General features: G+C 43.2%; 1 protein-coding gene across 1 annotated transcript in view; it reads right to left on the minus strand.

The window, feature by feature from the left end:
- The window catches only part of LOC124545064 (junctional adhesion molecule B-like), a 706,501-nt gene that overhangs the window by 109,439 nt on the left and 573,084 nt on the right, over window positions 1-23,978 (minus strand). Inside the window, exon 4 of the mRNA XM_047123862.1 lies at window positions 3,956-4,166. Coding sequence (XP_046979818.1) covers window positions 3,956-4,166 — 211 coding nt within the window. The remainder of the gene's footprint in view (window positions 1-3,955; window positions 4,167-23,978) is intronic.

The following is a 23,978-nucleotide window of genomic DNA, read 5'->3' on the forward strand; positions in this document are numbered from 1 at the left end:
GTGAAGTCATCAGACCGTTGTCGGCCTTCTTGACCTTGGAGCCGCTACCTCTCACACAAGTACCTTCTCAGTTGTCATGATGAAGCCGAGTGCTCCTCGTTCCAGTCCTACCATGAGGAAAAAATCATTGGCACTGCCAGAAATCGAACGCAGGTGCTCCGCATAGCAACCAGACATGCTTACTACTCAGCTACGGAGGCGGACTCGACAGATATGTGGTAGGAAATATTATATGCCCAACTCTTAATCGAACGCACACTTTTAGAATGTTATGAGTAAAGCTCTGAGGAAGTGCGTGAAACTTGAGTTTGTAGAACATTTCCATAACACTATTGCGCTTACTATACGAATCCGTGGTAAAAATCTATGATTTAGTATTGTGTAAAACAGAATGGATAGCCATCTCAAAACTGAAGTGTCTGTGGGTGTTAATTGTAGCTACAAATCACGACAGTAGGTTTAATTTTGTACGTGTATCCCAAAATTCGAAAATATAGCCTTCGGTTCGCACATAGCATTAGCGTAAGATAAAAATATTATGCTAGCCGTATCCCACCGCATGTAAATATACAAAAACCATTCTCATTATCATAAACTTCATACTGAATAACTTTTTACTACCGTTTTCTGTCGCACAGTGACCTGTCAATATCCGGAGTGCTGTCACGGCTCTGGCAGCTACACTATGTGATCGAAAGTATCCGGACACCCGAAAAAAACCTACGTTTTTTATATTAGGGACATTGTGCTACCAGCTACTGCCAGGCACTCCGTATCACCGACCTCAGTAGTCATTAAACATCGTGAGAGAGCAGAATGGGACGCTCCGCGGAACTCACGGACTTCGAACGTGGTCAAGTGATTGGGTGTCACTTGTGTCATACGTCTGTACGCGTGATTAGTACACTCCTAAGCATCCATAGGTCCACTGTTTCCGAAGTGATGGTGAAGCGGAAACGTGAAGGGACACATACAGCACAAAAGCGTACAGGCCAATTCCGTCTGTTGACTGACAGTTTCTTAATGTGTAATAGGCAGACATCTATCCAGACAATCACACAGGAATTCCATACTGAATCAGGATCCACTGCAAGTAATGTTACGTTTAGGCGGGAGGTGAGTAAACTTGGATTTCATGGTCGAGTGGCTGCTCATATCACACATCACGCCGGTAAATGCCAAACGACGCCTCGCTTGGTGTAAGTAGTGGAAACATTGAACGACTGAAAAGCGGAAAAACGTTGTTTGGTGTAACAATCCCGGTACACAATGTGGCGATCAGATGGCAGGGTATGGGTAAGGCGAATGCCCAGTGAACATCATCTGCCAGCGTGTGTAGTGCTAACAGTGAAATTCTGAGACGGTGGTGTTATTGTGACGTCGTCATGGAGGGGCTCTGCACTCCTTCTTGTTTTGAGTGGCACTATCACGGCACCTTCTTGCTTTCCACTGTTGAAGAGCAATTCGGAGGTGACGATTGCATCTTACAACATGATCGAGCACCTGTTCATAATGTACGGCCTGTGGTGGACTGGTTACACGACAAAAACATCCCTATAATGGACTGGCCTGCACAGACTCCTGACCTGAATCCTATAGAACACCTTTGGGATGGTTTGGAACGGTAACTTCGTGCCAGGCCTCACCGACCGTCATCGTTACCTCTCCCCAGTGCAGCACTCCGTGAAAAATGGGCTTCCATTTCCCATCAGTCCTTGCAGGACCTGTTTGAACGTATGCCTGCGACAGTGATCCCTGCAGGATCGAGTGAAAGCTGTCATCAAGGCTAAGGATGGGCCAACACCATACTGAATTCCCTCATTACCGATGGAGGGCGTCTATTTTACAGTATTTATTATTTGTGCGTCTCTTTGCCACTGTCATTGTCCTCTTTTCCCTCAGCGTAAAAAGCAGCGGGTATGTTCGCAAGCCAAAAGTTTTGTTGAAATTTTTGGAAGTGCTGGGGAAAATAGAATGAAGCAGCTGGTTCCCCAATTCTCGGTCAGAGTCCTTCAAATAACCGGGAACAGTTTGTATTTTTCCGCTTATTCCCATATTTCCCCTGCCAGAGAAAGGCATGTCAACCCTATGAAAAGAACTTTATGGGTCAGTAAAATTCTCATAGTTTAGTTATGTTAAACTAAAACAATGCAGTATTAAATTGAGACGTTTGAACGGATTTTACGTGCTCAAAACTTTTACATATACTTCAGTGGCAGAGCATGGAGTTCCCAGAACCATTATGGTGATAACGAAGAAGACACTTTACAGCACATTTCTCGTGATACGTCACTTTGTAGACTACGTTTTCGCCTCACACTGCATTTTATGTGCGTATTTTACTTATACAAGTAGGGTAAGTTGGCACCTCGATGTCGCAGAAACGGATAAAGGTGTCAATAAAATTGTCCACATTGTTCGAGATCCGGATCTTAGGAATATATCGTATAAAACTCAGCCATTTTCTCTTCATAGCTGTCTTTGAATCAGAAACTCGGATTTTGTACGAAAAAATCGTAAAGAAACCCTTCTTATTAAGTTTTGTAAGGAGCTTCCCGTAGAAATTATGGTGCCTCCATAAGCGACTTTAACGGTAACCGTAGACCACAGCAAATGCAAACTAACCGCCCGATTTGCACCATTTGCCTTAGCTGAAGGAAGTGTGACACCAAAACGATCCTTTTGTTGGATATACAAATAGTCTATCGCAAGAACTGTCCAAATCAGACAACTCTATCACCAACAGCAGCCGAGGTATGAGCTCCGGAACAGCCCCGTTTCTATCGGAGGTTTTTTGGAACATATGTGTTAGCCTATGATGTCGCATGTGTGTCGATAATGATGGAAAAATTTATAAAAAAAATGGTTCAAATGGCTCTGAGCACTATGGGACTCAACTGCTGAGGTCATTAGTCCCCTAGAACTGAGAACTAGTTAAACCTAACTAACCTAAGGACATCACAAACATCCATGCCCGAGGCAGGATTCGAACCTGCGACCGTAGCGGTCTTGCGGTTCCAGACTGCAGCGCCTTTAACAGCACGGCCACTTCGGCCGGCAAAAATTTATGACGACTCTGATGAATTCGTCAGGACTTACTCCGAACGTGGGTCTCTACGCCGCTTCTACAGGCGTTAACAGTTTGAACAAACTGGATATGATATTGTGGGTTTTGAGAATGGAGATATTACGAGGGCCACGCAGGAAGTATACTTCCCTAGGTAGACGCCGCTCCAACTTAGACATCTGTCGCACAGCTTTACAATACCCTCGTCATAGAACGCCGCCGCCTGTGCTTCCCGCCACTTCTCTACGCTGGTCTACAGCTCGTTGTCTGCGCCAGAACGTAGAAAGCGGTTCATGTGAGGAGAGACGAAACAAAGGGGGAGCCAATTACAGGCTTTATTGTGAGCGATCAAACCCTTCCTATGGAGAACGCGGCAAGAGCTTCTTCGTTGGCGCTACAGAGTGCGGCCGAGAATTGTAAAGTAGAAGGAAACTCATGACAGTAATGTTAAGCAGGCTGTATGACGTAAAGCGAAATCCCTCACCAGGCCTTCGTTCTTGGCGGGCGACACTATTTTCTAGGTATTTTTACGTGCTCACTGTCTGCTGAGAACTGAAAAGAGCGACATGACGCGACCGACGCGCATATTACAGACACTGCCCAACTAGTCTGTGTAAGGCTTCCTCGGATTTTCACTGTGACTTCCATTTCGTCTCCGATCGAACCTTACTTTGCCTATAGCAGTTGTACATTTCGTTGTTGGTGGCCCTGTTATAGAGATGGATTAATTAGAAAGTTACAAAGTCAGTGAGACATATTCAATATACAGCCACTGATCCAACACGCTCATTACTAACCGTAGTTCAAACAATACACAAGCGTGGACACAATGAGAGATGATCTTTGAAGGCGTGCGAGACAGCTGGTACTGGGTGTAGGAGCACTCACCGACGACGTGCAGTGTGACGAAGTGACTCATCTTGGGCGCGGCGCTGACCTGGCACTCGTACTCGCCGGCGTCGCGCGCCTGCACGTACTTGACCTGCAGCGTCCACGTGCTCGTCGCCTCCACCAGGAACGCCTGGAAGCGCTCGTCCGCGATGAACGTGTACCGGTCCACCGTCAGGATGTGCGCGTCTCGACGCCGGATCCACGAGACCTGCCGCCGAAATACCTTGCGTCAGCCAGGGGAAAGCATTACCGTACATCTGTCCCACATTTACATGTTTTCTCAGCGAGCTGCTTTATAGGATGTACTGTAGGCTATATTGTAAAATTTTCTAGTTGTATCACAGTTTCGAGTCCAGGAAGCGTCATTGGCTGAGGATGCTGTTTATAAAAAAAAAAAATGGTTCAAATGGCTCTGAGCACTATGGGACTTAACTTCTGAGGTTATCAGTCCCCTAGACTTAGAACTACTTAAACCTAACTAACCTAAGGACATCACACACATCCATGCCCGAGGCAGGATTCGAACCTGCGACCGTAGCGGTCGCGCGGTTCCAGACTGTAGCGCCTAGAACCACTCGGCCACCTCGGCCGGCGCTGTTTATACAACCACTCATCAAATAGTACATGTCTTAAATAATTATATGTCGCCAGTTGGTATTTTTTGTGGTCTTTCCGAGGCCTTCGTCTGCGTATATCACGACATTCTCTTAGAAAAACTCAAGTTTTGCGGAACTGATGGCTTTTCACACAGCTGATTTCAATCATAAATGAAAAAAAAAATGCAAAATGGTTTGTTCAATAATTCAGGCAATGCCGGAAACACATACATTTTTAGTGACTGGAGTAGAATCACAAAGGGCTACCACAGGGTTCAGTTTCGGGTCCACTCCTATTCTGCATGTATGTGAATCACCTCCCACTGAATATCCAACAAGCAAAACTGGTACATTTTGCACAGTTGTTATAAAAAATCCCATTAGAGGGAAAGTAACAAAAGAGTTAATATATAATTCTTTCCAAAGAATTATTGAGTGGTTCTCTGGAAAGGGACTCTCGCAAAATTTTGAAAACAGAAAAGAAAAACACTGCACTTAGTTCTGCTCAATAAACAGAGTGATACCAACAAATGATGTAATACATAAACAGGGGTAAGTAACTAGGGTAAATTGCTAAGAATTTCTGGGTGTACATATTGATGAAAACATGAACTGGAAAAAGGATATTACTGAGCTTTCAAACAATTCAATTCACCTACTTTTGTTCTTCCTATAATTATTAATCTTGGAAACAAATGTATCAACCTCCAGACATATTTTTCATATTTGCACTAAATAATGTCAGATGGAATAAAATTCAGGGGTAACTCATCGCTTAGAAAAAAGTATACATTACACCACGGAATACTTTTTGCATCAACACGCCGTCTTCGATCATGGTTCCAAGTATATCAGAAATCTTTTTATTCCATTTTCACAATGACATTGAAGTTTGTGGTTAAAGATGTATCGACTAAACAGATTTCTCTGATTTTCCATATAATATGCAACAAGCAAAATTAGTTCTTTTTGCAGACGACACTAATTTTGTAATCATTCCAAGCACTTATACAGACCGAAGAAATGGTAGACAGTGTCATTAAAACTATCATTTTCTTGTTGTCTGCGAATGGTGTCACCCCCAATTTCAAAAGGCGCAACACACTCAGCTCTGTATATCTAGGGATACTACACCAAAGGTAAGTGTAACACATGATGAGTAAATAAAAAGAGGTTGCAAACTTCAAAATTCTTCACTGCGCGTTTTGACGAGGTTTTAAACTGAAAAAAAATCACTTTCGTGAACTCCTAAAACAACTAAGTTCAGCCGCATTTGTACTACGAATGATTGTAAATCTTTGAGGGATACGAATCAGAAAGTTGACATATTCTGCTTGTTTTCCTTCGATAATGTCAGAAGGCATACTTTCTGGGTTAACTCTTCTTTAGTGAAGAAAGTCTTCATTGCTCAAAAACGTGCTGTATGACTAGTACGTGGTGCTCACCCTAGAGCATCCTGTAGACATCTGTTCACGCACGTCAGCATTCTGACTCAGGCTTCGCGGTATACTTATTCCCTCTTGAAGATTGTTGTAAAGAATCCACTGCATTTCAAAAGTATAGTGAAGTACATAATTGTAATAGCAGAAGGAAGAATTACATTCATTGCGCCATATGTGGGTTGTCCTTAGCAGAAAAAAGTGGTGCACAACTATGAATCTAAATTATCTAATTACTCAGCCCGTAATAAAAAATGTTTGGCCGACAGCAAAGTATAATTTGCAATCAAACTGAAAATGTTTCGCAGTAAAAACTTCGATTCTGTAGAAGAATTTCTATTACCGTAATGTGCAAGAGATGATGGGTAGGAATTACAAACTGCTAGCATCTGTTTATTTTGAAACTAAATCTTTTAAATGATTGGAATGTAGCCATATTTAACTAATTCGCGATGCGAAGGTAAAATTACTCGTTCCACACCGCTACGGTTTACCGTATAAAATGACCCATGGAACGTGAAACTAACCATCTAACTAACCTGGGAGAACGACTGTTTGATTTAGATTTAGTTAGCCGTAGAGGGGACTTATTGTTATAAGTATTTCAGATGACTGGGACGACTTTACCCAAAATTTTCCGCATCGGCATTATTGGATAATTGGCACTGGGGAAATTATCGATAATTTCATCCAGGGACCTGAAATGCTGAATCTGAGTGCTGTTCCCACATCTCGTCAGAAGGGGCTACAGATATACATACACATTACATACATACTACACAGCCGGCCGAAGTGGCCGTGCGGTTAAAGGCGCTGCATTCTGGAACCGCAGGACCGCTACGGTCGCAGGTTCGAATCCTGCCTCGGGCATGGATGTTTGTGATGTCTTTAGGTTAGTTAGGTTTAACTAGTTCTAAGTTCTAGGGGACTAATGACCTCAGCAGTTGAGTCCCATAGTGCTCAGAGCCATTTGAACCATTTGAACATACTACACAGTCAGTAGAGACTTGGGAGCCAGTTATGGCAGCGATCTCATGCCGGTTCTCTGGGGCGTGCCTGGCATCGTTAGTAATCCTGGCAATTGTTGCTAGGTGATCACCAATGGCAAGAAATTCGCTGTTGATTTTTTTACTTTTTGTTCGCATGTTTACTTTCAGTATTGCTTCCCGCCATATTTTGATGATATTTTCCAGTACCGGATCTAAATGTAATGTAGATAAATCATCATTCTTTCTTATATTTATCTTTATTTCAAAATATTCGGGCATTTAAGAATTTTATTTTGCAGGTAGAGTTTGTGACGGTCTTCCGGATTGGGTTAGTTGCTTTGTTATCCAAGCCTCTGCATATAGCCTGTTAAATAAGTTCCTTTGATCACTCGAGTCATAGTATTTGATGTATATACTTTCCTGTCATAGTTGCATACATATTCCTTAAAAGTGGCTAGTATCGAACGATTCCGCCCATCTTGCAAACTATTCTCTATGATCGAATATGAATGCAACTGTGGTAGAAAACTAAATTAATAATGAAATGTATTTGGTGGTGCTTAATGCCAACGCAGCGCACACACTTGGCATTTTTTATTTTTATATTTAAATATCCACACGTGACTCCTGTATAAACGGACTGCCGGTGCTATACAGGGTGTTCTATTTATCTGATGACGGCACGTGCGGGTTGTTAGCTGGCCACCGGCGTTGCGCAGGGCGGTCGAGTGCGTCCGCTTCTCCCTGTTAATGCCGCACTCCGCACAGTCTCGGTCAGTGTCATTCGAAAGTGAAACAAACAACACGAGTGTAACACTGAAGACTGCGATCGCAACAGTAACAGGATCGAATTATTACATTATAAACCGATTGTTTATTTGGCATTCGTTTGTGCGTACAGAGTCCTCTCGTATTGTCAGGAGGTTGTCTGAACGGAAGTTTCCTGGTGTTCGCAGTCCGAGTCATTGTACAATTCGCCAATTAGTGAATAAATTTCGTAAAACAGAGAGTGTTCTTGACAAGAAGCGTAAACTACGACGTACAATGACACTGCATACTGCCTGAAAAATCCTCCTTAAAGTCTCGTAGAAGTGGTTAACAGTAAACACAAATTCCTTGCACCTCTGAAATGTAGTTATCGATAATTTCATCCAGGTACCTGAAATTCTGAACCTGAGTGCTGTTGCCACAACTCGTCAGTAGCTTTATTTGGATCCGCTGTGTCAACTTCTTTATGCAGAGAGTAAATCAGTTTTTAAAAGTGTAAGAATAACATTTGCTATTTTACTTGGGCTAAGGTCGTATAAAGTAACAGCAGTGGAAGAGCTTAAACCTTGTGATCTAACTTAGGCGGTAGGTTTTTGGGAGTGCGATTTGAAACAGGTTCGATTTACCGGGAATGTTAATTTCCAAAGCTGTCGACAATGGAGCCCTGATAGTTCCTTCTCTGGCTGTTGAGATACCCGTTCATGGTCTGAAAATAGGTGAGTGGTCCACAGTTAGTGGTGACAGGATGTTTTTTAATGACATACTCAATAATGAAAGACAAGTGCAAAACATTTTGCAACAGTTTTTTAATTACTTGAGTGAAAGAGGACAAAGTTTCGCGCTTTTTAAACAGTATTGGGGGAAGGATCATTCGGCCAACGTTCCTTTGCACGAAATTCATGATGTGTTCCATGGCAAAGTCAATGGCAACAAAATCGGGCCGCGATTGAACCCCGTGAGATGTCCACTGTTGCGGAGCACTGAAGGATAAAGTGTACCCAACAAATGGGTACACGTTACACATACTACAGGATGATTTGCGCGAGTCAATTAATTTAATTTATCAAACAGAATTAAATCGTGTGATGAATAATTTCTTGATTAGACGTCAGAAATGGGTGAAAACTATGGCAGGTAGTTCCAACATTTCCTTACGTCACTCAGGTGAGTACAAAATGTATTTGTATATATTTTAAATTTAGCACTAAATTTTAAATGTGCAACACGACATCTGATTCGCGAGGCAGTGGAGTGCTCGCTGCCTAGCAACAACTGTTCTGTTCGAGCGGTCTCCAGATCTCTTCTGTTGAGATTGGCTTGTCGAAAATCCTGCCTGGTATTCACTAATCTTCCATTCCGTCTGTTGCTGTAGTCTGATGAGATCGATACACAGAATGCTCTGTAAGCCACTGGCAGAAAATAAACGCCTCAGTAATAGTTGGGATCCGCTGTGTCATCTTGCTTATGTAGAGAGTAAATCAAAATCGTTTTCAAAAGTGTACGAATAACTTCATTCTCAAATACATTCTCAGTCATAGCTTGTAGTCTGCCAGTCATCGGTTGGCCTCTAGTGTCCAGCACCTCATTAAAAACACCCTCTTTTCCCATTTTTTGAGCTATAACGTTATGGTACAAATCTCTTTGTCCCTTCGTCTCTCTCGTGCCTCGATATATACACTCCTGGAAATGGAAAAAAGAACACATTGACACCGGTGTGTCAGACCCACCATACTTGCTCCGGACACTGCGAGAGGGCTGTACAAGCAATGATCACACGCACGGCACAGCGGACACACCAGGAACCGCGGTGTTGGCCGTCGAATGGCGCTAGCTGCGCAGCATTTGTGCACCGCTGCCGTCAGTGTCAGCCAGTTTGCCGTGGCATACGGAGCTCCATCGCAGTCTTTAACACTGGTAGCATGCCGCGACAGCGTGGACGTGAACCGTATGTGCAGTTGACGGACTTTGAGCGAGGGCGTATAGTGGGCATGCGGGAGGCCGGGTGGACGTACCGCCGAATTGCTCAACACGTGGGGCGTGAGGTCTCCACAGTACATCGATGTTGTCGCCAGTGGTCGGCGGAAGGTGCACGTGCCCGTCGACCTGGGACCGGACCGCAGCGACGCACGGATGCACGCCAAGACCGTAGGATCCTACGCAGTGCCGTAGGGGACCGCACCGCCACTTCCCAGCAAATTAGGGACACTGTTGCTCCTGGGGTATCGGCGAGGACCATTCGCAACCGTCTCCATGAAGCTGGGCTACGGTCCCGCACACCGTTAGGCCGTCTTCCGCTCACGCCCCAACATCGTGCAGCCCGCCTCCAGTGGTGTCGCGACAGGCGTGAGTGGAGGGACGAATGGAGACGTGTCGTCTTCAGCGATGAGAGTCGCTTCTGCCTTGGTGCCAATGATGGTCGTATGCGTGTTTGGCGCCGTGCAGGTGAGCGCCACAGTAAGGACTGCATACGACCGAGGCATACAGGGCCAACACCCGGCATCATGGTGTGGGGAGCGATCTCCTACACTGGCCGTACACCACTGGTGAGCGTCGAGGGGACACTGAATAGTGCACGGTACATCCAAACCGTCATCGAACCCATCGTTCTACCATTTCTAGACCGGCAAGGGAACTTGCTGTTCCGACAGGACAATGCACGTCCGCATGTATCCCGTGCCACCCAACGTGCTCTAGAAGGTGTAAGTCAACTACCCTGGCCAGCAAGATCTCCGGATCTGTCCCCCATTGAGTATGTTTGGGACTGGATGAAGCGTCGTCTCACGCGGTCTGCACGTCCAGCACGAAGGCTGGTCCAACTGAGGCGCCAGGTGGAAATGGCATGGCAAGCCGTTCCACAGGACTACATCCAGTATCTCTACGATCGTCTCCATGGGAGAATAGCAGCCTGCATTGTTGCGAAAGGTGGATATACACTTCACTAGTGCCGACATTGTGCATGCTCTGTTGCCTGTGTCTATGTGCCTGTGGTTCTGTCAGTGTGATCATGTGATGTATCTGACCCCAGGAATGTGTCAATAAAGTTTCCCCTTCCTGGGACAATGAATTCACGGTGTTCTTATTTCAATTTCCAGGAGTGTATTTTATGTCCATAGATTTACATCCCGTTTATTGAATTTTATTTCGGAAGACTTATGTCGCATTATTAACACGATTAGATTCTCTGTAGATTAAAGGGATTGAGGATACATGCACTGTAACAGGTACAGGTCACAGAACTTCGAGAGGACACTGGTGGGAAACGTTCCAGAATTTCCCACAGTGTCTGGCGCATCACATTAAACTAGGATAACCAGTGTGGTTGCCTTCGCAGACCGCGTAATCAATTATACAGATAAAAGCAGACTAATCTAAATGGACTGTAATGTTTTGCGGTTGTTCACGGTTTGCCGGAGCCGTATGACGCAGCGCTAACAATTAGTCTGACCTGCAGCATTAATTTCGTTCCGCTATTGCACCACCTGTCAGCGTGCACTAAATCGCGCACAGCGCATAAATTTGTTTAATTGCTCGCCGTATCATCACGCTGCCGTTATCGTGCCGTACGCAGTGTTTGAAATAGCGGCACAGTGCACATACTCGGCCCAGTACAGCGGGAATTCCGTCCTCTGTTGGGGCACTACGTCACTTGCGTAGGGCGCTGAAAGAGACCGCTTCATTTTTTAAACAGAGAACGGTATAGACGTGTCAAGTGACATTACGGATGTGGAGACATGTTACTGGAAAACCGCGAGTAAAATGTAGTCATTCATAATGTTTAACTCTAATCTAAAGTTTGGATTCCACAAGCACGAACGACGCATATATGTTGCAAGGAACTTTCAGTTTTCTAAATTTGTGATTAATCAGATATGGAGATGCGTATTAAACCTGGTCGAAAAAGATATCGAGTTTCACTATGTGCATCTTACAAGGAGAGATCCCAAGGGATGAGGTCGACTTTTTGAAACCTAATATACCATGATGTAGGTTAGGATCTCAGATATCACACCCTGCAGCCATTCAGTTTGGTGGGCCCCTGTTTGCGAGTAACTGACAATAACATTTGGGAACTTAGCGCGATGCTCAATAACGTATGAGAAGTCGTAATCCATAAACCGGTTGCGTATTGTAGTGTATGGAATAATAGCTTCATACACAGGAGGTTGTGGGTTCGAACACACACGGCACGCCAGCTCAGCGTGTTCAGTCAGAGCTTTAACTGCCCTCTCTAATAATAAAAAAAGGCTGTGAATTTATCAATGGTGAACTTGAACGGGTCTCCGTCCTGAACAATAACGAACAAAATGATAAAGAAAAACTTCGACAGGTGCAGTAATTTTTTTATTCTTAAATTTTTAATAAAGTAACTTTGGATCTTTAAAATTCAGTTAGCTGGTTCAATTTTTCGTTTTTATTCGTTTGTGACATCATTTTAGTCACTGTATGAACTTTTTCATTTGTTACATTTTCCTTTATGTCACTTTTCTTCAGATCGTAATTTCTGTGAACTGGAATTTAATTTTATTTACGTATTGCAGTATTCAATTATTTGAAATTTCCGCTCTACCAGTTAAAAAAACAAAAGGCGTAGTAACCTCTTTATATTGATGGGTAATTGTGTGAAAATGTAATTTTCGTTACCAGATACCATATTTAATTTTTTGTTTGTTTGTTTGCACGATGATCGTCATACAAACATTTGAAACATAACCTAAATACTTATTGCACTATTTTCCGAATAATTCATATCAAGATTTAAATGAAAGGAGGGCTTACAAGTAAAACGAAATTCAAGCAAAATGAGAAAGAGATATAATAAAGGTAATAATGTGGATGAAAAATCAGAATGACTCAACAAAAGGAACTAAATCGAAATTAATACATAAAATTAAGTAAAAACGCAAGAACAAAGATTTCAAGTTGGCGAAGAAAGACAGGAAGAGAAATGAGAGCAATGACAATATTGATATTACGAATAAAATTATGTGACAAATTAATGAAAATAAAAAATTACAATTAAATCAATTAGCTGAATAAAAATGATGATCAAAGTCATTTTGATAAAGGTTCAACAATAAAAAAATTTACTACATGAGATTCAAAGCACTGCGTGTGAAGCTGTCATCCTCTCCATTACGCCACGCAACCACGCTCTGCAACGTAAATTTTTAACGCTATTGAGGGTAGCACACAGTTTCGAAATCTTTTTTCGTCAAGTTACTTGCAAAAGAGGGGCCACCAGGGTGAATCGCTCCAGTGTGTAGTATCTGTAATCTTAACCTACATAACTGTATAGATCGTTAATTCGATCCCACCGCTGTGGACTTCTCCTTGCTAGACTGTTATTTTAAATATTTTAAAAAAAATTACAGTTGCGATATCTCTCGTTACATTATATATTGGAAAGTTTCTTCCGTTTAAGGGATTTCGAAGAATATGTGCAATGAGACAAATGTGAAAACTAAACGATTAACATGACACGACTGGTCTGTAGTACGAAGTGTGACTATAAAATAACGTAACTACTGCCGTCAAACTTTTTTTCAAAAAAACACAATCAATATTTACCTACAGTCACCCTCAATATAATACCCTCCTCTGTCCCTGCAACGTTCCATAGAAATTTTCCGGTGATGGGAACAGTGGTGGAAGTGGTTCCCTCAGAGCTCCTATATGACGCGTGAAGTTTTTTCGATTCAGCGCTAACAGAATACTTATTTCTTTTAATGCAGATTTGACCTTGGGGAATCGACAAAAGTCGCATGGTTCTAGGTATGGCGAATAAGGTTGGCGGTCTAACAATGGGGCGCTGTACTTCGCTACAAACTTCGTAACAGACAATGCTGTACGAGCTGGTGCGTTGTCTTGCTGAGTAATCCGCGACTTGTTCTTTCACAGCTAGGGTCGTTTTCTTTTTATATTCTCACAGAGTAGAGCAAGAACCTCAAATCAGTATTGTTCATAGATAGTACGACCTTCAGGATCCCAGTGAGGATACAGAATTCCATGAATATCGAAAAATTAAATGACACGTAACAGCTATCAGGTATATTTCACTGTAATTTTATCGTCACTAGGTACAAAATAAAAAAAAAATTACAAATGTGCTGTCACTCGGGTGATTGACAGGTGCTGAATAGAAGGGAATGGCGATCGCCGTTACGGAAGACGGGCTGTTGTTAGAAATGATCCCTTTGTTTTATTTTACGGCTGTAAAATCGTAACACAAATTGTGCACACTCGTGCTTTGCATTAGTGTATGTCATACCAAATCAAAACAGTTCGTCTAAAGCTACAACCATCAGCCACAGCTTATAAAAAGTCCGCAATAGTTTCTCTAGCGTTACGACTTTCTTTCTCGTTTCTGTGCACATACGCCAACAGCAAACAGTGGGTGATATTGGAAACATATCCTCGGCACACTTCGTTGTGTATTTGAACTTCTGATTTCTCCAGATTTGTAGTTGTAAAGCTGCTGTCCCACGATGGCCTAAGAGCTTGTTTCCTTTATTGACACACATCGTCCCTCCTCCGCCACCCAGTTTTTCGTGCAATAGTGAAGCCGAATCTAGCGTAATCACAATTCGCGACACGTCATAATCTAAGTCAGGGCGTTGGATCACAAATTATTCGCAAGGACACACGGACAATGTGGTCGCTGCCGGCCTAATCATCCCTGTTTAGTAACCATAGCGCTCCATAAATCAGGAAGCTCGGTAGGAAGACATGAGTAGTCGTACTGACGTATGATTAAATCCACTTTTAGAATTTTGTATGTAATTAAAAACAGTCAAGACCGTGTGCAACAATTTTAATTAAAAAAATCACCTTGATGGCATGAAGCATCCGAGCGCGCTTCATGCCGTGTGCCACCGTCTCCAACAGCCAGCATGGAGTAGCGGACCGAACGCGATTAAACACTGATAGAAACATTTCACCTGTTTTAAAATAAAACTGTTGCATGCGACTTAGATTGTTTTTATTATATATAAATTGTTAATAGCATTTTACAAAAAATTGTAAATTACGTTTAGAAACTCTACGACAACAGGAAATGTCGTTATTTCCCATCACAAATATTTTCAGTACGTGAAAAAATTTATGCAAGTTAAAAGTGATGAGTTTCTTTAAACAAACATGTTCACAGAAAGACAAGTTTTATGTGACTCATCTTGGCTGGCCGACGAAGAGAAATTTAATGTTCTCATCAACACTAAGGTATTTCGAGACCAATCACCCGCTAAATTTCAGAAAAATAATGGAAGCAACCATAAGCGTTTTGTAGTAGGAAAGATCTCGGCATCTGCATATTCTGATTTACAGAAATACAGGAATATGTGAATGTGAACAGCCGGGTGACGGCTTAAAATCCGCTCCTCCACAATACGAGTACACAGCCTGAGTAAAATTCTTCTGCTCTTCATCTCATACTGTAATACTGTAATCCAAACCCGAGGTCAGTGACTCATAAGCGACCTGTATGTACGAAACCATCGTGTGACGCAGTTTACTTACAGTTTCCGCACGCTTAGAAAACAGTTCGAGCTGTGGTGGTTCATTTAACGGGGGCTTGACGTACGTTTCACCTCAGTACCTGAGAAAACTTTTCTCGGTTTACAAGGCGCGAACAACAAGCAACAAGATAGGACGTGAGTGGAAAAGACATGGACTGAGACCAATGTGCCGGTCCCCTCCAAGACATGAGATTTGTCATACCCTGTTAAACACGACGTAGATCTAGAAGATCTGTTCTGCGTCCCTTGCGAATGCGTCAAAAACTCGTGCTGGTGTTTGGAGGTTTGTACCAAGCACAACTGGCCTATTAAACAAAACTCGGCACTGCCTGGGAAAAGGACATGAAAGTACTATTTGAAAAGACGAGTGTTGGCTTACGCATGCATCATCATACTGATTCTTGTATAACGAACACTGCCGATATCAGACTAAACAGCAAAAATTTTAACAGAGTCCTAGATACAAATTTTGTAGGCTATGGGGGCGGTTTCTGGATATCGAGTGATTGCAGACGCGGATGCTTAACGCTTTTAGGAGGCAGGAGCGGCAGTTTCAAACGTGGCATTGACCCCTTGCAGCACGTGACGTCACTGGTAACGTTGCGGATAGGAGCTGTTCCGGGCTGTGCAACTCACCTTCCACGTTGGCGTCACTTCAGCCGTCTTTGATTGTTTTCAGATGCTGCACTCGTGCCCATGTAGCGGAAAACCTGCAGTCAGCGGTGTTTTACTCCAGACGACGATGGTGGAGATAGCTGTCGAAAGGTTGAGTGTCCAGTGTTGTATTCGAAATGAGGTTCTCCGATTAAATTTCAGTAAGGATGGCTTCTCTGAACGTAACATTTCCCTGCCTGATGGTCGTCAGTGAAGGTGAATGCAGAGATTTGGTAAAGCCGGAAGGTAGTCTTCCCTACTTGCTGTGTCACAAAAGCCTAGGGAACATTGCATATGTATGTAAAACAAGCCTGTGGTATATGTGGCGTAGTTATAGAATCATACCGGCTCCGTGATCTCTGAGGCTATTTATGAACACCAAACAGGTGTGAATTATTGGCTGATAAGTGTTGCTTTCCTTTTGGAAAGTAATATTTGAGGTAACTGGCCGACGCTCATACTGGAGAACTGACTTGAAAGCTGGGCACGAAGAAGGTGAGTCACAAGTGGAAGTCTGGTATCACGAACCTCTACGAAACAACCTATCAGAAGAACATATAGGCAAAACTTGTGTCGGAACACTGGGGTATGTGGGGAGTGCTGGCAGTCGATATTCAGTAGATACGGTCTGCCGGAGTCTGGAGGGTAAGTGCACTGTGTAAGGCAGTGTGTAAGAAGTAGGCAGTTCTGTGGAGCGCCTGAAGAGAAGAGAGGAATGATGTCTTCGCAATGCAAGGTTAAATGCCGAAGGCAACGCTTCGTAGATAATTTACGCGTGGAAGGAAGGTCTCCCGCGAGGCAGAATTCTCAAGACCAGGTAGTTCTCCAATGGACTTGTTCCAAGAGGGACTCGAAGTTTATAAGGAGAGTACTGAAACTCTTACAAGTCTTACACACCGATGGCTACAAAGTCTTAAATCTGGCAGCAAGGCAGTGAAGTGCTGCAGAAGTTCATCGAACGTACGAGCAGTATACATCCAAGCATAAGATTTACCGTCGGAATGGAGAAGGACTGGAAGTTGCCCTTCTTAGATTTGTTGATGGAGCGGAACGCAGATTGACGGTCATTCTATGTACACCTACAGGTCTCTAGCTCCATAGAAGAAGCTAGCTCTGCTGGGAACCCTGGTACACGGGATCTGGATTATTTCAGACAAGAGTCAACTCGGTTCCGAGTTTTATCATCTGACGACGGTATTGAGAGCGATCGGGTATTCAATCTGTGACCTTACGTCATCTCAATCTAGGTAACCAAAACGCAGTGCGATTCAAATAGTCCAAGAGGACCAACACGTAGCTCGGCTTCCGTTCTGCGGTGCAAAAGCGAGTACGATAGAGTCTTAAATAGGCAAGGAGTCACACCGCTTTTCAGGCCACTCAGGAAAGTTAAATGTAGCACCCTGTTAAAGATATACTCTCCCTAAGTGTGCCACGGGTTGATAACATTACTTGCATGTTTGCGGGGGAGGCGGGGGGTGAGCAGTTACATGGGGCACCCATTACACACTGTCACCGAACTTCGTGTTGAACATCGGCTTGGCCTTAAGTACAGATATTTTAAAATATCAGAGGTGGCCGACTTGGACCTAATGAATAATATAACAACAGACAAGATTATGGCTCACTCTTCGAACAATAGGGACTCGGTGACTACGGAACAAATGGAAATTACCCTGTATGATAATCACTATATGATAATAATTTCGACTGAATCACTGTAATGCACTTGGCAGAACATAGAAGCGTGCGCTTCGCAAAGAAAGATCGCGTAGGAATACTTCTCATCCTCTAGCCCCTGATATGTGGTGGCACTGTAAGTGACGCTGTACAACGACCACAAACGTAATCTATTAATGTTGAGGACACTACATCAGCAAACACCACCTGCGTCACGTCGTAATGATGTAATCTAGCGAGTGAGATGCCCTCCTCTGGGCATAAACGTGAGAACCTCACCAGTTTGATGACTGTCAAACTTATCTCCTCACGACTATGATGGAGACAGAAACAGACAGCTTTGTATTTCATTCGAATTAGATGCGGCAAGCTATTCTTGAAGTTATATCGCTTTCTCACTGCTAGTGAAGGAACTGACTCGGGAATTACTGGAGATAATGTAGTTAGCAGTCTGCTTCTCTTTAAGTGTTTTCAGCAATTTCATGTTGACGGTTTGTTCCAGTGTGTAGCCTAATCTTTACATATGCGATGTATAGAGAAACACCGCGAAAATGAATACTTTTAATATATATGCAAGTGCTAGCAATGTGTGTATGTTGTGCTGTTGCATTTTACGCTAACGCAACTTGTAAATGTCCTCAACAGCTTCCAAGTGTCAGTCGTGGTCGGGACAGTTATCTTGTTGTTGTCAGAGCATTATGTCGGAGCTAAGTGAATTCGAACGTGGGCAAATTGATGGCACTGAGCACTATGGGACTTAACTTCTGAGGTCATCAGTCCCCTAGAACTTAAAACTACTTAAACCTAACTAACCTAAGGACATCACACACATCCATGCGCGAGGCAGGATTCGAACCCTCGACCGTAGCGGTCGCGCGGTTCCAGACTGTAGCGCCTAGAACCGCTCGGCTAACTCGGCCGGCCCGGCAAAGTGTTGGTGCTCTTATGGTGAGTATTTCCGTAACCAAGAGAACCGAAGTGTTCCGTGTTTCAGGAGACACCATATTGAAGATTTATATCTCATACAGTGAATGGGAGAGCTATCACCACTGGTCTAGCGGTTCTAGGCGCTCAGTCCGGAACCGCGCGGCTGCTACGGTCGCAGGTTCGAATCAGGCCTCGGGCATGGATGTGTGTGCTTTTGACGTCGCTGTCGTAATACGAAATGAGGACGAGATAGGGTTCATGAAACGAGATACTGATGGATATAGCGGAGCGTTGATAGCACAACTCAATGGCCGAAAATATATAATCCAAAACATTAGGAGCTGCGGCAACCTGGATACACCGTGGGTGCTACTTGTGGGCATTCACAAAACGCTAGGAGTCATCTTAGACAGGTGACGTCTAAGGATGGAAGTTAAACATTTGAGATCTGTCACAAACAGGATGCAAGGGACGGCTGTGGAAAACAACTGGAGCGCTGTGAACCTATCTGAAGGAATCAGAATCTAGTACACTTACGTATTTTCCAAAGACTACCATCTCGCGAAAGTATTTATATTTCCAAAAGCCGAAGGCAACTTTAAAGGGTCTCGTGGATTAGAAAAATGGTTCAAATGGCTATGAGCACTATGGGACTTAACTTCTGTGGTCATCAGTCCCCTTCCCCTAGAACTTAGAACTACTTAAACCTAACTAACCTAAGGATATCGCACACATCCATGCCCGAGGCAGGATTCGAACCTGCGACCGTAGCGGTCGCGCGGTTCCAGACTGTAGCGCCTTGAACCGCTCGGTCACTCCGGCCCGCCATGGATTAGAATTTGTTCACGGCCAGCCGATGTTGCCTAGCGGTTCTAGGTGCTTCGGCCTGGAACCGCGGGACCGCTACGCTCGCAGGTTTGAATCCTGCCTCGGGCATGGATGTGTGTGATGTCCTTAGGTTAGTTAGGTTTAAGTAGTTCTAAATTCTAGGGGACTGATGACCACAGATGTTAAGTCCCATAGCGCTCAGAGCCATTTGAACCATTTTTGAAGTATCACCGCTAAGTTACATCCAGGACGAAAGTATATATAAAATAATCGTGACAATCGGTCTTTGGAGAGGACTGTGCAGAGAAATTTTAAGACGCAAGCTGCAGACGTCACTGCAGAGCTGAATATCGCATTCACGAAATCTGTCAGCACCAAAACAAAACGAAGGAAGCTCCATAAGAAGAGAATTACAGGACGAACTGGAACTCCAAAGCCTTTCTTCAGTGATGGCAATGCCAGTAACAGGAAAACTCGGAGCCCCTGCCTTAAAACCTGGACTATGGAACAATGGAATAAAATTATTTGGCCGAATGAGTCTTCTTTCACACGGTTTCTGACCTCTGACCAAGTTTACGTACCAGAAGGGAGTTGGTTGTATAGAAGCTAAAACCATCAGTAATACAACTTGTAACACTCAATAGCTCGTTTTTGGACAAGAATGGCGTTCCAAACAGGTTGTATAGACCAATGAACATTACACATACAGACATCACGTTTAGCTTAGGTTTTTACTTTAATTTTTTCCTTACAGTTTTCAACAGAAAATTAAAATATGTTGATGTCAATCTCTTTTACTGCCACTCCCCTATCAATATTGTTAGGGCAACTATAGCTAAATGCAAATCTCCCACACATTCTCGATGAACTCACAATAGATATTTTTCAATTTTACAATTCTACAGTTGTTAGTACTAGCGTCGTCGTTAAAGAACAAATCGCAAGTAACATAAGTACTCAGGATTAATTAATATTAACAGAAATACATTTGCAGGTATTAATTGCTTTGTACGTTCGTTGTTTAAGAAATAAGGAAAAAAAGTGTCTCATTAGCCAGTCTGTTCACAAGCTATCTGAATGTCTGCAGTGAGAGACTGAAAAGTTCCTTTAGCCACATGGCAAGTACCAGTGTTAGATACGAAATATGAAATGATCGTATGACTTTAGTGGGCGGGAAAGACCGTTTGTTTGGTTTCTCTGACTGTTGGAAGTTATTCTACTTTACGTCTCTTTGACTACTTGCGTGTCGATCGAGATGAGATATAATGATGAAGACAACGCAAGACACCCACTCCCTGAACGAAGAAGTCTCCTATCTGGCGGGGAATCTTATCCGAGATCCCAGGATCTAGAGATAGCTTCTATATACACTTGTTTTTTTTAAATTTTAAATAGATCAGTTTATTAACAAATAATAATCATGTATGTGAAAAATCATATTAAAAATAGTTTAAATGATAAAAATATAACAGAAAAACGTTCTTGAGCATTACCATTAATTTGTTTCCGGGCATAAATTTCTTCTTGTAGTGTAAACTACCCTCTTCCGCGTCTTGATTTAGTCCTACAATGGATTACCCTATTGTAAGTTTGTCAAACGTCATACACTTACCTAATAAATTCTGGTGTTAGCGACCCTTTTGGTTTTCCAGTAGACCATTTGCATGTAAGTAATGAAGATGGTAAAGTTAACATCCGCTCTTACTTTAGTTATGTAATTTCGTAATGCCCCAGTAACAAAATTAAAGTGAAATTTTTTGTAGTAGGATATAGTTTAGCTGCGGGTTGAAATAAGAAGTCTGTCATATGGTTGGTTTCGGAGCTCCTTGTCAGCAAGGCAAACCCTCCTCTAGTTGCGTAAACGACAACCGCCGTAGACGGACAATGGAGACTCTGGACCAAGTCTGACGTTTGAAATTTGAGGTGCCTACATTCAAGGGCAGCGGGATATGAGACTGGACTACCTTGACCTTGAATATAGGCAATCCAAATGTCAAAGACAGAGTCGCTGGTGTTAGAAGAAGAAGGGAGTGAAGAAGGGCGTCAACTTATCCATATGAGGGGCATTTATCCTTGTCATTAAGTCCTGTTCTGTGAAGCTCTAGATCTGTTGAAATTTTAGCGTATGTCGATATACTGTAAGATCAACATATAGCTATGTTTGCCCGCACGTCTCCCAGTCGGTGGTTGCATTCTGTATTCTTGCGTTTTCCTTCTGTTTCCATTCATGTAGAAAATCTCTTCTTGACACGTCGTTCCTCTTTAGAAGACAAGTAACCGGCTTCGAGGGAGAATTCTCCAGTGAGTTTTAACTCATAGTTAATTTTGCATGTACCGATAGGGGAATACATACTAGCTGGGCCAATGGTTTGCATTAGTTTTGATGTGATATTGCCTGTTATCCTGTTCAGCAGTGTTATTATTTTCGTGAGGGAAAACGCCGTTACATTACTGTTGACGTCAACAAATTCAAATGGTTCAAATGGCTCTGAACACTATGGGACTTAACATCTGAGGTCATCAGTCCCCTAGAACTTAGAACTACTTCAACCTAACTAACCTAAGGACATCACACACATCCATGCCCGAGGTAGGGTTCGAACCTGCGACGGTAGCGGTCCCTTGGTTCCAGGCTGAAGCACCTAGAACCGCTAGGCAACATCGGCTGGCCGTGAACAAATTCTAATCCACGAGGCCCCTTAATGTGGCCTTCCGCTTTTGGAAATATAAAGACTTTCGCGAGATGGTAGTCTTTGGAAAATACGTAAGTGTACTTGATTCAGATTCCTTCAGTTAGGTTCCCAGCGCTCCAGTTGTTTTCCACAGCCGTCCCTTGCATCCTGTTTGTGACAGATCTCAAATGTTTAACTTCCATCCTTAGACGACACCTGTCTAAGATGACTCCTAGCGTTTTGTGAATGCCCACAAGTAGCGCCCACGGTGTATCCAGGTTGCCGCAACTCCTAATGTTTAGGATTATATATTTTCGGCCATTGAGTTGTGCTATCAACGCTCCGCTATATCCATCAGTATCTCGTTTCATGAAACCTATCTCGTCCTCATTTCGTATTACGACAGCGACGTCAAAAGCATATGCTTTTACGACAAGTGTTTCATCGGACTTCGAAATACTTGATAACGTTTCGTTAAAGGCTGTAGCAACGGCTCCAGCGCCAGCACGAAAAGAAGCATAAAGAGCTACCTTCCCAGTGGAACACCCCGCTGAATATCAAAAGAAATGGCTAACCAAAACCTAACGGATATGCCGGTGCGATATTCCGAACGATGTTTAACATAGTTTCTTCCAGATCCACTCTCTCCATTATTCTCAAGATATAATGATGGCCGACAGGGCAAAATGCCTAATGTAAATTGATGAAATAAGGCCGCATTTGATATTAACCACAACAGCTATTAAAAATAGTGCCTCTAATTTCAGAAACAGCTGATGTACTAGTACTTCCGCGGACGAAAACTTGTTGTCTCCTTTTTAGACAACGGGATATTTCTGTATACAAAATTCAGCAGTGTAATAACCCGCTGATTTTCGATGATTTTCAGTCCACTCCTGTTTGGTAGGGAACAGTTTTACCCTCTTTCATCTCGTTAGGCACAATCCCACCACTAATTGCGTCATTTAAAATATCAGCGAAAGTAGTTCGTATGATATTTCAGATATAGTCATAAGACTCTGGGAGTTTCAATAGGGACTGGAGCTTTATGAGCTGGTGATTTAACAATGACATTGCACACTTCGTCCAAGCTAAAATCTGCTACACATTCTCTATGGTCGTCTTCAGTGAGTTCTCTGTTTATTGATTGTTGGGCTTTAGCTATCAAATCGTTATCCGTGTCATTCACGAAATAGGGGTTCTGGTAATGGCGTTGTATTTCATTCACAACTCGCTTTGATGAGTAGTAACTTAGCCGGGTTTCGCCGGAGAAGGTTAACTATTTTATCTACACCTACATCTTATCCACAATCCACCTAGTGGTGTGTGACGGATGGTACTTTTTGTACCACTAACTGAGCCGTCCAACCAGGCTCCATTCGCCAATAGCGCATGGGAAGAATGGCTGTCGGTAGGCCTCTGTATTGACTCTAATTTCTCGAATTTTCTCCTCATGGTCATTCCGCGAGATATATGTAGGGAGCAGTAATATGCTGTCTGACTCTTCCCGGAAAGTGCTTTCTCCGAAGTTCAATATGAAATCTTTCCCTTATGCACACCGTCTCCCTTGCAACATCTGCCAATGGAGTTGTTGAGGATTTCCGTAATGTCCTCGTGCCGACTACACGATAACGTGACGAGACGTGCCGCTCTTCCCTGGATCTTCTGTATCGCTTCTATCAGTCCTACTGGGATCCCAGATAGACGAACAATAATCAAGATTGGGTGGAAAACGGGCCTCATAAGCCACTCCATTCGTGGATGAGTAACATTTCCAAGTTCATCCTATCCATCTGTGTCTGGCATCTGCTTTTCCCACTCTTTGTTTGTATGGTAATTGCAGTTAAGATCGCCCCGGATAGTTACTCATGGATATTTTACGGTAGCTACTGTTCCCAGCGGTTTGTCATCAATAGTGTAGCATGCAGCAGAGGACTTCTTTTCCTATGTACTGCA

Source organism: Schistocerca americana, chromosome 8 (assembly GCF_021461395.2).
Source record: "Schistocerca americana isolate TAMUIC-IGC-003095 chromosome 8, iqSchAmer2.1, whole genome shotgun sequence".
Taxonomy (NCBI): Eukaryota; Metazoa; Arthropoda; class Insecta; order Orthoptera; family Acrididae; genus Schistocerca; species Schistocerca americana.